The sequence below is a fragment of the Lepidochelys kempii genome, chromosome 17, assembly GCF_965140285.1.
Source record: "Lepidochelys kempii isolate rLepKem1 chromosome 17, rLepKem1.hap1, whole genome shotgun sequence".
Classification (NCBI taxonomy): Eukaryota; Metazoa; Chordata; order Testudines; family Cheloniidae; genus Lepidochelys; species Lepidochelys kempii.
Window position 1 is genome coordinate 19,447,904 of NC_136396.1, and position 13,589 is coordinate 19,461,492.

Sequence of the window (13,589 nt, forward strand, 5' to 3'; positions counted from 1 at the left end):
GGGGTCCCTGAGCCCCGGGCTGTGGGGGGAGCGGCTGCAGCCGGTGAGTCAGCGCTCGGGCCCCGCCGCCGAGCCCCACAGCCTGGGGGTGCCACAGTGAGGAGAAAGAGAGCGAGAGGCTGTGAGCGTTTGGGGGGGAGGGAGGGGCCCTCCCACTCCTCCAATGCGCCCCTGAGCGGGGTGCGCTGGGAAATGGCGTCTTGCGCTGCAGGCTCAGGCTGAGGCCCGCGAAGGCGGGGGCGGGGAGAGAACTACAACCCCCACAATGCCCAGCGCGGGAGAGACCGGGGCGGCGCCGGAGCGAGGCGCGCGCGTGCAGGGGGCGTGGCCGCAGCGGGGTTGTCCTGGTCGCGGGCGGCGCGCGCACAGCAGCCGGGTGTGCAGCCGCCGCCGCCGCCGGAGCCGGAGCCGCCTCAGCCGGAGCTGCCCCGCCGCCGCCTCTCCCGCCCGCGAGCCCAGCCCCGCCCCGCCCGCCCGCCCGGCCGGGAAGATGGTGGACCGCGAGCAGCTGGTGCAGAAAGCCCGGCTGGCCGAGCAAGCCGAGCGCTACGATGACATGGCGGCCGCCATGAAGAACGTGAGTCCTGCCTCCCCGCCCCCCCGGGTGCGGGGCCACCCCTGGGTGCGGGGCCGCCCCCGCCTTCCCCCTGGGGCTGCGGTCCCCCCCCCCCCTCCCCGGGCGGGGCGCCCCCGAGCCTGGCGCCGAGGGGGCCGGGGGCTGCCCCGAGGGCTGAGCGTGGGTCGTGCTTTGGGGGGGGGGGGTCCCCCGCTAACGGGGTTCTCCCCCCCACAAGTGGCCTGCCAGGCTTGTGCCCCCCTTTGCTCTTCCCTTCTACCCCCCCACCCCCCTTTCTGGGCGGGGCTGCCCCGCGAGGGTCCTTTTACCCCTTCCCGGGCCGGGGGGGGGTCGCTTGCCCGCCCGCCCTGTTTTCGGGGTTTGGTCTGGGGGTGCCGTGGGGCAGCGGGGGGCATGGCTCGGAGAGGGAACCCTCCACGCCTTGCTCCTGGGGGGTGGGGGGGTGGCTGACGGCGAAGCTATTCCGTCCCGTGGGGGGGCGGAGGGCGGGTCGGAGGGCTGTGGCTTCCCCAGCGGGGTCCGAGGAGCCCGGGAGCGGTGCCGGCGCGGGTCGCTTTTTCCCCTTTCTCGCCCTGCCTTGTGGCTGGGCGGTGCCGCTCCCTGCCAGCTTTTCCCATGAACTCAGCTCGTCTGCGGCCCCCCACTACACACATCCACCTCCATCCTCTGCCACCTCCCTTACCCTGCTTCTCCTGGCAGGTCTCAGGGAGCCTTCTTCTGGATCCTGAGATCTTTGGATCCTACCTATAAAAACCTCATCTTAGAGATTGACGTGTACGTTGTCTCTAGCACCCGATCTCACGGCTCCATTTAAATTGCTTTCTTAGAGGTCGCGGTGCTGCTCAGGGGAATTCACGATTGTGTGTGTAATTTATAAATAATCACACTGAGGGACTTTTATGCATGGCTTTCCCTGTAGCTGTTAAACATCTCTCAGTTTCTCTAATGCATCCCTTTTTCATGTCTTCTGTCCTGTATTGTCCTGTATTTGGGAAGAGCGTATACCTGTCTCTTCAATGGTCTAAGTTTAAGTTTATTTTTATTACATTTGTTTCAAGATTTATGGATTTAGCCTTATTTTCGTTTTACACTCTTAAAATAAAGAGACTGCATTTATCAGACTGATCTGATTTGTGATACTTAATGTCCCTTATTAATAAATGCAGATATCATTTGGAAATCAATAAGTAAGAAATCACTCTGATCTGATCTTGCAAACAAAGCAATCGTGGGAGGTAGTATCAAGTCATTCCAGAAGATTCTGCATTTGTCATATTGCAGAGAGGCTAGACTGGGTGGAGGGAGGGAGGGGTTGCTTTAAAGGGGAAAACTGTTCTTTATATTTGCCTTGTTAGTCAGGTCTGAGCCTTTAAGAGAAGCTGGGGTGTCCTCCCTTGCTGAAGAAAAGTGAATGCTGATCTTGGAATGTCGCAGTCTGTCTAGGATGCAGCTCTCTGTGCCTATATTGCACCATTTTGTCAATAGTCTTCAATTTTTCAAATAGACAGAGTTGTCAAAACCTGACTGAGAATGGGAAAGGAGGAGATATATCAAATGAAATATGGAAAAATCAGAATAAGATAATAGCTTGACAGTACTCAGGGATTCTAATATCTGATGTTCCTCTCTACTGCGATATGAATTGTATACAGTTCTGTCTCTGTACTGATGGCTTCAGTTATTAGTTCAGGGCAGCTGCTTGCTATGAGTGCAAGTATTAAACCTTATTTTATATGGGTAATGTATCTATTACTATTTCAAAGCGGAGTGTAATATGGCTGAGGACATAACAAGGAGTAGCCTTATTGCAATATTTCCATTCCTGCAAAAACTTGGCTAGCACACGTACACCAGTTCTAGATTTAAAAGAAAAATTCTCATTTAATCAAGGAGAGGGTGAATCTTTTATTGACCATCACTGAAACAGCAATCTGGGATAATGCTGCATCTCCAGTTGATGCAGTTCAGCCATTAGAAACTGATTCATACTCGGGACTGTTTGTGCTAAAGCCTCTTACTTCCTCAAACAAAAAGAGGAGCTTTGTTCTTACAATACTTGTAAAGTACTGCTTAAATTTGAGCTCAATTCCATCAGTGGATGTCACATTTAGTTATGCCTGGTATTTGTCCCATCCCATCCCCCAACTCCAGTTGTGCAGGAGGCTTGTGACCTCGCGCTCATTTCCGTAGCAACACATACTGATGTTTTTCAGTGAAAGAAGCTGCAATGCACCCAGGTGGTAGCAAAGAGGATGCAAATTGCATATATTCAAGGTAATGCTGAAATGTAATAGTACAGTGATCCAACTGGATTGATATTCCCTGCAGAAAACTACTATTAGGTCTTTTTCAGTTGTCCTTCCACAGTTGGTGCCTATCACTTCCTGACAGGCAAATAACGAGCTTTATTACATCAAAATTTCATATTTGCTTCCTGTTGTACAAAGCAGTTTTATGATAAGACGTTAAATATTTGCAGTGGCTCTTCTGTTAGCGGAAACTCTTTAAGTAGAGAGCAATAGCTAAGAGTGAACAACAGATACTTGAAGTATAATTGCCCTTTTAAAATGACAATTCAATTTTTGAATGGTCATCAGTAACTTAATGACTGATTGTATGTGATGCAGCTTCCAGTTACCTAATTAAATGAGCCCAACACATCCTTTTGGGAGTTCTTAAATGCAGTCATTCTATTAAGGGGTTCAGAATCAGTTTGATACAGTAGAGTTCTTCTGTACTCTTGAAGCCTTCTGAAAAGACTTAAAATAGAAAAAATGTACTGAATGAAAATGCAGTCATCTTATTATTCAGTGTTTCAACACTTGACTTTCTAGTAGGAACCATCTTTATTAAAAGCAGTATTTTTAACTTGCTAAAACCATTTAACCCATTGATGCACTTAGGGCATATGCAAACAGAACTTATTAGTGATTCTGTTTAAGCAGGTTAGTAATACTATTTAGTCTTTGAGCTCATTAGGCTTATTGAGATGTCCCAGTAAAATGGAGTATACTGTGTTGCATTTGCCATGGAGGATCAGGATAAAACTATATTCTTATAAGGCTCTTGATCGGTCTCTCTTTGGAGTAGTCTCTGTATTCTTCTAACTATTCAGTCTGTCATAATGTCAATTTATAGCTTGATTTCTAAAAAGCCAGCTAGAGAAGGTTGGTTGTTCTCCCTGAGTAGGCTACTAAGACTTGGAACAGATCATCAGTATGGGCACTTAGGAACCCTGTCAGTGCCTTAAGTCGAATGAGCTTTTTTGTCTGAATTGGGCCTCTAGGAGGCTAACCTAACTTACCTTAAAGCTTACTGTTGTATAGCTGCTTATGCCATGATGGATCGATCAATACCCATTAGGTGTAATGGAGTGGTGACGCCTTTGCAGGCTTTTCTGAGGTGGAGTCCTTCCAACCATCCAAGTCATGTGATGCTTGGGGAATTGTCTGCTTTTCGGTGGGTACATCTATACTACAGTTTTCAGCCTGATCATTCCACCTGTCCTGCCAGACGGGAGTGTCTTTCAGTGAACACTGACTATCTGTAAGAAACTCACTTTTGAAGGACAGTGTTTGGAAGCATTTTAAGGCTTCAGGACTGTGGTCTTTGTATTCTTCAGGGTTCTGTGAGCAAAATTTTTATAGGGACTGCATTTATGCAGCATGTAATAAGAGCAGTCCAAACTATCTCCCTGGTTCTGTCTAGCTTCAGTCACTTCTTGTCTCCGATAACATTTTTAATCTCCCAGGAAATTCAGTTATGCCATTTTAATACTGAATCACCTTCATATTTGTTACATTAAGAGAAATGTATTTGTCTTCACTTACTAAATTAATGAATCCAGCAATAGACTTTTCAGGGGATGGAAAGTTTGGGGAAACTAATAAACCCTATATGAATGTTTCTCTTAAAGCAGGTGTCCAAAATATTATTGTTACAGGAAATCATTAAGCTGTGTCTAAAACCACACACACAAAGTTGATAAAAAGAATGGATTTAGGGATGGCTTTAAAAGTTTTCAGCAAATGTCTCTTGTTCGCTGATGACTCCCTGGTTACTTGATTCTAGGTATCTAAATGTCTGTATTACATAATAGTATTAGGCTATAGTGTGATAGTCTAGTAGTAATCTATAGTACTATAACTGTACGTGCAGCATTATACAAATAGATAAATACTAGAGATTACTGCTGCTTGGAGCATACAATTGCTCCTGGATCAAGAACATAACGCTAGTAGACCACAGTGTGTGGGTAGGACATCAGTAAACATGAAGTACAAATTGTTCTTGGGGAGAGGTTTGTACCTATGTACCTGCTGTACTCAGCTTGAGTGAATAATTTCCAAGTTTCTCATTGGTCCTGAAGAGCTCAAATTTTAATTGTGCAACAAGTGTTTGGCTTATCGGAAGGCCTCACGGAAGAACAAAAATACTAGAAAGGGATATGGAAGAGTGGTTGACTAATATCATAGAGGCTGTTCCAGTCTTAAGGGTGAACATGGAAAAAACATACTAAGTGTGGAATGACTAGGCAGGAGTAAATTGGTAGGCATGGGGAAGGAGAAATCTAGAGCCAATCTGTGCTCTGGAATGGAGCTGTGCAGAACCTGGACTGTGAGGGTGACTAATTTTTAAATCTTTTTGGCTTCATCAAACTCAAGGGAAGTGAAAGAATGCAGGAGGTGATTTTAGCCACACCTTGGAGGGGAGCACAATGAGAAGTAGGGAATTCAGAGGGGAAGTGGCTTTAGAGGATAAAACACGAGGTGAAATAGGAACTGTTCGTGGTATCTGAGTAGCATCTACTGATGTATACTGAAGCAGTAAGATTATAATGCATAGGCACCAGGGGCAGAATCAAGGTTACAGTATAGCAGACAGCAAGTAGTCTTAATATGACTTCTAGAGAAATCTAAACCATTATGGTTGTGTAGCTAAAGTCTTAAATGTGAAAGAGCCAAAGCTGTTTGCATAGGCACAAGGGGCATAGTTAAAGTTCTGTGTATTACAACTCTTCCCTGTAACCTTAGCGTCCGTTAACGTGTACTAGTTTGTTAGGATTTTGTGAATACCATTGATCTTCTTTTATACACACGGTATCCACAGCATTCATTGTGGATAGCTCACCGGTGAGTGAACTAATGTTACTATAGACCATAGTTGAAGTTCTCTGAATTCTGCAGATGCAAAAATCCTCTTGTGGCTCTTTTTGCTGAGATGATACAGGTGTTTGGCCATCTTGGTTCCTGTCTGCCACAAGAAGGGGTCTTTCAGCAGGCATGCGTCATAACTGAGTGAGGTTGCTATGAGCCCTAAGAAGGAGCTTCCAAATAGTTAGGCTTCTGACAAGGCACTGAGCTTCTGAGCCTGATATGCCAGCAACCCACTCTCTGCGAATTGTAAGTTTCTCTGAAGGCTTCACTTCTATGCAGCTGTCTTTTTTTTCCTCTGAACCCCTTTGAATTTCTGGTCCCATCTTTTCCTGCTGTTGCCTTGCATGATTTCAGTGCAGCCACAAAGGGGGTCATGGTACACTGACCCTAAATGCTATGGCAGAGCTGCCTAAGTCTTTATGGAACTCCAGTATTGGATGCTATGGCAAATTGGGCAGCAGCCTGAACTGCATGGAGCATAATTTTACTGAACTAGCTAAAAATGAAGAAAAATCACTTTCTGAATGTTTGGCGACCTATTTTATGCAGCTGCAGGAATTGAGAGACATGTTGGTGGAATCTGCGTGTGGAAAGCTATGCCGTAATTATAGCCTCTTTCACTTCCTGTTTTTTGTGCACTTACATTCGTAATACTGATGGTAGACTGACATGAAAAAAAAATTCTCTATCTAGACAGGATCTGCTAATTTGTTATCATGTAATTCCCTCAAGTTGTGGGCAATAACACTCATGTAGGTGGCACTTGGTATTGCTCAGACAGGTGGAATATTTTGTAATATGGAAAAAACAGGTGGGGCAACACTCAAACTCTACAACCCAACTAATGAAGTATTTGTTTGCTTTAACGTAGCAAAGACCTACAAAAAGAAGCAAGGTAGCCCAATAGAGCCACAGACCATCCTACTGTCATTGAATCATAGAATATCCGGGTTGGAAGGGACCTCAGGTCGTCATCTAGTCCAACCCCCTGCTCAAAGCAGGACCAATTCCCAACTAAATCATCCCAGCCAGGGCTTTGTCAAGCCTGAGCTTAAAAACCTCAAAGGAAGGAGATTCTACCACCTCCCTAGGTAACGCATTCCAGTGTTTCACCACCCTCCTAGTGAAAAAAGTTTTTCCTAATATCCAACCTAAACCTTCCCCACTGCAACTTGAGACCATCACTCCTTGTTCTGTCATCAGCTACCACTGGGAACAGTCTAGATCCATCCTCTTTGGAACCCCCTTTCAGGTAGTTGAAAGCAGCTATCAAATCCCCCCTCATTCTTCTCTTCCACAGACTAAACAATCCCAGTTCCCTCAGCCTCTCCTCATAAGTCATGTGTTCCAGTCCCCTAATCATTTTTGTTGCCCTCCGCTGGAAGTTTTCCAATTTGCCACATCCTTCTTGTAATGTGGGGCCCAAAACTGGACACAGTACTCCAGATGAGGCCTCACCAATGTTGAACAGAGGGGGACGATCACGTCCCTCGATCTGCTGGCAATGCCCCTATGTATACATCCCAAAATGCCATTGGCCTTCTTGGCAACAAGGGCACGCTGTTGACTCCTATCCAGCTTCTTGTCCACTGTAACCCCTAGGTCCTTTTCTGCAGAACTGCTGCCTAGCCATTCGGTCCCTAGTCTGTAGCAGTGCATGGGATTCTTGAGGGTTAGTCTATATTTTTATAACATTAAAATAGGTAAATACAACCCATGGGTTAGTAGTGATCTTCTCTGTGCCCAGTCCACAGATGATGTGGTTGTGTTACAAGTCTGCTTGAAAGCCTGGCTCATAGCTCAGGTAGAGACAGACTTTTAGCTTTGGAGTCCTAGGGTCTACCAAGATGTTTGCCTCAGCAAACCTAGCTATTCTGTTGCTTGTCTGCCTTAAGTACTTTGTTCAAAGCTGCGTACTGTGTGGCTAGTTGACACTTTGATTTTTGCCCATGTTCAAATCCTTTTCCAGGTGTACTAACAGCTCATTTCACAGAATAGGTAACCACACACCGCTGCATAAATAAAATGGGGGCAGGAAATCTCTCTACATAAAAATACAAGATCTTAAACTGGCCATCATCTTCAGCAGCCAAAGCCTGGAGTCTTCTACACTTGCTTACCTCCCAGCAGAACTCCCCTGACTTTAGTTATTTAACATGTACATCTTGGGGGGAAACCTACAGATTTATTTGCAAGACGGAAGAAACACACTGGGTTTGCCTTGGAAGACTGTACCTGGCTGCCATACTCAGCAGCACTTCAGTACGAGTAGCTCAGCTAACAGTAATATTATAAACCAGTAAGTGGTTATGATAGAGTTCATAGATTTTGAACCTGAATAACATTGCAGCATAGCAAGGCAGGGCTAGATGTAGACAATGTTGCCTTAGATAAAGGAGACTCCGCAGGTAGTCGGGCGCTGTTGGTGGTGACTGGGTGCAAGAGTGAGGAGGCTCTGTCAAGGTGAGCGTAGCATTGCTCTTGGGACTTGCTGCATCAAATCACCCTGCCAGTTAAGGATGGCTGGTTTACAAGAACTGGAGACTCTTGCAGATCACTGCAACAAGCTTCACCATGACATGCATATAAAATCACTTCTTGGTGTATGGACCCTGTAAAGATGTGGAGGTCACCCCAATGTACCCCCTGCAGTCAGGTGCAGGCTGCAGGTGAACCCTGCCTCTGTTTTCTTTCATCTGGGTATAAACAAGTCCAAGCAGGCTTTCCAGTATTAAAGTGCTCTCTTTAGAAGGTCATCTTACTTAATGGAAAATGACAACACAACAACCAAAAGCTTTACTCAGTTACTCCAATGACAGTGCACCAACCTTGATCACTCTTAGGGTGGATTCCCTGCCTGGAGCTTGGGTTTCTGCTAGGCATTCAGCCACATGCCAGTCTTCCCCTACCAGTGTGTGTTGCTGAGCAACTCCCTAGTAGCTCCTCGGGGTTCTACACCCACTTCATTCTCCTGGACTGCTTTGGTCCCTTGTCTTGGGAGCACCTTCTTTCTGGACCTGTTGCTCTGTTCTCCAGGGAGACACCGTGGCGAGTAGTTTCCTGACTAGCTCCCCTGAGGAGGAACCTCTCTGTTTTGGGGCTAGACTGAGTTCTCATAAGGGGATAGCTCAGTGGTTTGAGCATTGGCCTACTAAACCCAGGTTTGTGAGTTCAGTCCTTGAGGGGGCCATTTAGGGATGTGGGGCAAAAATTGGGGATCGGTCCTGCTTTGAGCAGGGGGTTGGACTAGATGACCTCCTGAGGTCCCTTCCAACTGTGATGTTCTATGATTCGCTGCCCAGCTGTTTAGGCAATTAACTATCCATAGGTGGATCTGAGTTGGCTCATTCTCCTTAGAGCCTGTCACAGGTCAGCGGGATGCTGCTCTCCCTTCCCTACCCATCAGACCCTTTTTGTCCTTGCCGTAGTCTTGACTGGCATACTGGTGGCACATTGGTGCATATTCCAGAACAGTGAAGTTATAACAGAGGTTGCTAAATGCAAATCAAGGAAAAATGTACTATCAAACACTCAGTCCTACAAACAGCTATAGAAACAGCAATCTAAATTGATCACAGAATTCCTTATGCAACCTTAACACCGTACTTCCACACAGACCGTTAAACTGAAAACTCCCTGCCAATGGACCACTAAAGCACATCCTATTGAGTCTTCATGCTATCTTGAAACATGCATTATTTGACACCTTTGCTGCTGTTGGTTTGTCTTATCTGGCTTAAACTGAGGACTCCATTTTGCCCCTTGGCTTTTGGCCAACCTGGTTTCACTAGCCACAAAACAGGCACTGTGGATGATGCCTACAAGAGAAGTTATCAAAATTGAAGGGGGAGGCATTCAGGTTAACGTCCAGTACCCTGCTGAGGGACCTACTGTACACCACTCTAAGTGCAGGAAAGCTGCTCCTCGTGTTGCTAGCATGTTTGTAGACCCTGCTTGTGGTAGGGCCTAGGTGGTGTCAGGCAGGATAAGGGAAAGCATCCAGTTTATCTTGGGCTCAGCTGCTGGGACTAGGAATCCTTCTCTTAGGCTTCTGTCTTCCCAGTTGTTGCCTCTTTGACGAAGACACGTCTCTTGCAGCTGGCTGAGGGTTTTTCATGCTGCACAGTTGCCGTCCTGCACTGCGAGTACCCGAGCAAGTCAGACCATGTAAGCAGACCGGCTTTGCTTTCACCTCAGAGGCTATAAACAGCATAATTGCCCATAGCTATAAGGTACCACACAGCTCTTTCTAAGCAAGCATGTTTATTCTTAAGGTGAAAGCATTACAGAGAAAACATAGTAAAACGATAAAGAACCTACATGCATGGTAATCTTACCAGAGATTGTCCCACAAGGACTCTGGTAGGAGTCAATCCTTCAACCCCACATAGAGGATTTTCCTCTTGTTACAAGTTCATAACACCTTTTGCTCAGAACAGAAACCCATCGTGAATCAGAGTCCTTCCTTTATACAGTTTGGGCCTTCAATCTTGGATCCCTGGAAACATGTAATCCGTACACAATGGATTTCTCCTCAAGCATAGCTTCAAAAGGTTGGGTCTGAAGGTGGGAATTTGCATTTACCTCCTCCCAAGTATGTCCTGGGAAACCCACTCAAATGTTCATTCTTGTCTGGCACATTGGGTCCCAGAATTTAACATTTAATCACGTCTCCCCACTAGAGGTTGCATACAATGACAATAATAAACAAACATTTGCATTTTTCATACTAGGTCACACTAGGGGGAATCTTACAGCCTTCTTTGTCTTTCTGCTTTGCTTCTCTTCAGAATACTCCTTTACCTGGACTTTCATATCTCTTCCTCCCTACCCATGCATTTTTGGATGTCTTCAGATCCCTTCTCTCTACTGCCACTCAAAGCTTTCCTAGATGTGGAAGAGTGAAAATGGTTCAATCCTGGTCAGTTTCACCACTGCTGTTAATGCAGTCTAACAGCATTTTTGAACAAAAAATAGCAATATTGAGGGAGTCTTTTGTTTAGTCATTTGTAATTCTCACAATGTATTTCCTCAGCATCAGTAAAAAATCCATTCTTCTGCTATTTGGTGCACTGGATAGAGAAGTGGAGAGACTCCTCTTGCTGAGATCTTTTTCTTGAAGTGACAAGGAGCAGTAGAGTGAAATGAATTAGGTGGCTCAACTTTAGGGCTGTTTTGTTGGGAAGCAGTGAAACTGACCAAGATCATGTTTGTTTCAAGCTGCTGCTGCTCTCCAACTCCTGAGCTGGAGGTCTGTTACTTGCTATGGACAAAAGGTTTTCAAGACCTGATATTTATCCAAGGACTTGATGTGCTTCATAAAGCACAAACGAATTCTCTCAAGGCAATAAAATGACTTTAGAGAGTGAACAGGTGCAGGAGGGAGGTGGCGGCAATGAATGTAAACCAGTATCTGAGAAAATGCAGTGCAAAATTTCAAACAAACTAGAACTTTCTGCAGTTTGATCATAAACCCAGTGGATATTGGTAGCCAAAAGCTAAGTATTCTGATTTTCTTTTGTGGTTCTTAAATCAAGGTCTGATATAGTGAGACACCTCATCACTGCCATGGATCTTTTGTTCTGCCTTCAAGGAATATACTTCCATAAAGACTATGAGGAAACGACTAAAACTGTCAATTAGTTTTTAAACTTGGTATCTTAATGATTCTCTGTTTACATAAATCAGGCAGCATTCCTTGTTGAGTTTACTTGGGGTTTGGGTAGAACAGGTAATATTCTCAAGTGTAAAGTACTCAGATTTTCCAAAAGAAAAGAATAAGAGGAAGTATCTGTTAGTCACTGTTAGCTTCCTGTCATGTGGGGGTGCTCTTGATTTCTAGTCTTTAGCTTTAGTAAGTGTCAGGGATTAACGGTTAAAGGCACTTGTACAACTGTTGGGCTTCAGCAGGTGGAATGAGGTTCCCTGGGCTGTCATGTCATCCTAAGTAAGGCTATTGGTCGTGGTCATGAGTTCATAACAAAGAAAGCTACCCTCTTCTATATGCAGATCCCTTCAGAAGAAGGCCAGCTGAGCAAGCCTCTGTGAATATTGACAAATTAGGCTCGCTGTAGCCGGTGCAGTGGAGTATAAGGGTTCTTAATTTATACTACTTTAAGCATGTTCAGTTCTTTTTACAAGCAGCTTCATACTAATTAAAATGTGCCATGATTCTTCCTCTGTCACTAAAAACTGATTAGTATGGTAATACTAGTCAGACTTTTCCCCATGTGCCATAATAACCAGCCTTAGATATAGTTCACCTCTGAATGGGTCATAAGAACGGCCATACTTGGGTCAGACTAAAGGTCCATCCAGTCCAGTATCCTGTCTACCGACAGCGGCCAATGCCAGGTGCCCCAGAGGGAGTGAACCTAACAGGTAATGATCTAGTGATCTCTCTCCTGCCATCCATCTCTACCCTCTGACAAACAGAGGTTGGGACACCATTCCTTACCCATCCTGCCTAATTAATGGACTTAACCTCCATGAATGTATCCAGTTCTCTTTTAAACCCTGTTCTAGTCCTAGCCTTCACAACCTCCTCAGGCAAGGAGTTCCACAGGTTGACTGTGCGCTGAATGAAGAACAACTTCCTTTTATTTGTGTTAAACCTGCTGCCCATTAATTTCATTTGGTGGCCCCTAGTTCTTATATTATGGGAACAAGTAAATAACTTTTCCTTATTCACTTTCTCCACATCACTCATGATTTTATAGACCTCTATCCTATCCCCCCTTAGTCTCCTCTTTTCCAAACTGAAAAGTCCTAGCCTTTTTAATCTCTCCTCATATGGGACCCATGCCAAACCCCTAGTCATTTTAGTTGCCCTTTTCTGAACCTTTTCTAATGCCAGTATATCTTTTTTGAGATGAGGGGACCACATCTGTACGCAGTATTCAAGATGTGGGCGTGCCATGGATTTATATGAAGGCAATAAGATATTCTCGGTCTTATTCTCTATCCCTTTTTTAATGATTCCTAACATCCCATTTGCTTTTTTGACTGCCGCTGCACACTGCGTGGATGTCTTCAGAGAACTATCCACGATGACTCCAAGATCTTTCTCCTGATTAGTTGTAGCTAAATTAGCCCCCATCATGTTGTATGTGTAGTTGGGGTTATTTTTTCCAATGTGCATTACTTTACATTTATCCACATTAAATTTCATTTGCCATTTTGTTGCCCAATCACTTAGTTTTGTGAGATCTTTTTGAAGTTTTTCACAGTCTGCTTTGGTCTTAACTATCTTGAGCAGTTTAGTATCATCTGCAAACTTTGCCACCTCACTGTTTACCCCTTTCTCCAGATCATTTATGAATAAGTTGAATAGGATTTGGTCCTAGGACTGACCCTTGGGGAACACCACTCTCCATTCTGAAAATTTACCATTTATTCCTGCCCTTTGTTCCCTGTCTTTTAACCAGTTCTCAATCCATGAAAGGATCTTCCCTCTTATCCCATGACAACTTAATTTACGTTAGAGCCTTTGGTGAGGGACCTTGTCAAAGGCTTTCTGGAAATCTAAGTACACTGTGTCCACTGGATCCACCTTGTCCACATGTTTGTTTGACCCCCCTCAAAGAACTCTAATAGATTAGTAAGACACGATCTCCCTTTTCAGAAACCATGTTGACTTTTGTGCAACAATTTGTTCTTCTATGTGTCTGACAATTTTATTCTTTGCTATTATCTCAACTAATTTGCCCTAATGCTCACTAATTTATCTAATGACGTTAGACATACCGGTCTGTAATTGCCAGGATCACCTCTAGAGCCCTTCTTAAATATTGGCATTACATTAGTTATCTTCCAGTCATTGGGTACAGTAGCTGATTTAAAGGACAGGTTACAAA

General features: G+C 45.0%; 1 protein-coding gene across 1 annotated transcript in view; it reads left to right on the forward strand.

Moving 5' to 3' along the window:
- The first annotated feature begins 321 nt into the window (after positions 1 to 321).
- YWHAG (tyrosine 3-monooxygenase/tryptophan 5-monooxygenase activation protein gamma) overlaps positions 322 to 13,589 on the forward strand; it is a 42,761-nt gene continuing 29,493 nt past the window's right edge. The window contains exon 1 of the mRNA XM_073315814.2: positions 322 to 577. Within this exon, the coding sequence (XP_073171915.1) occupies positions 491 to 577 (87 nt within the window). The 5' untranslated portion in view covers positions 322 to 490. The remainder of the gene's footprint in view (positions 578 to 13,589) is intronic.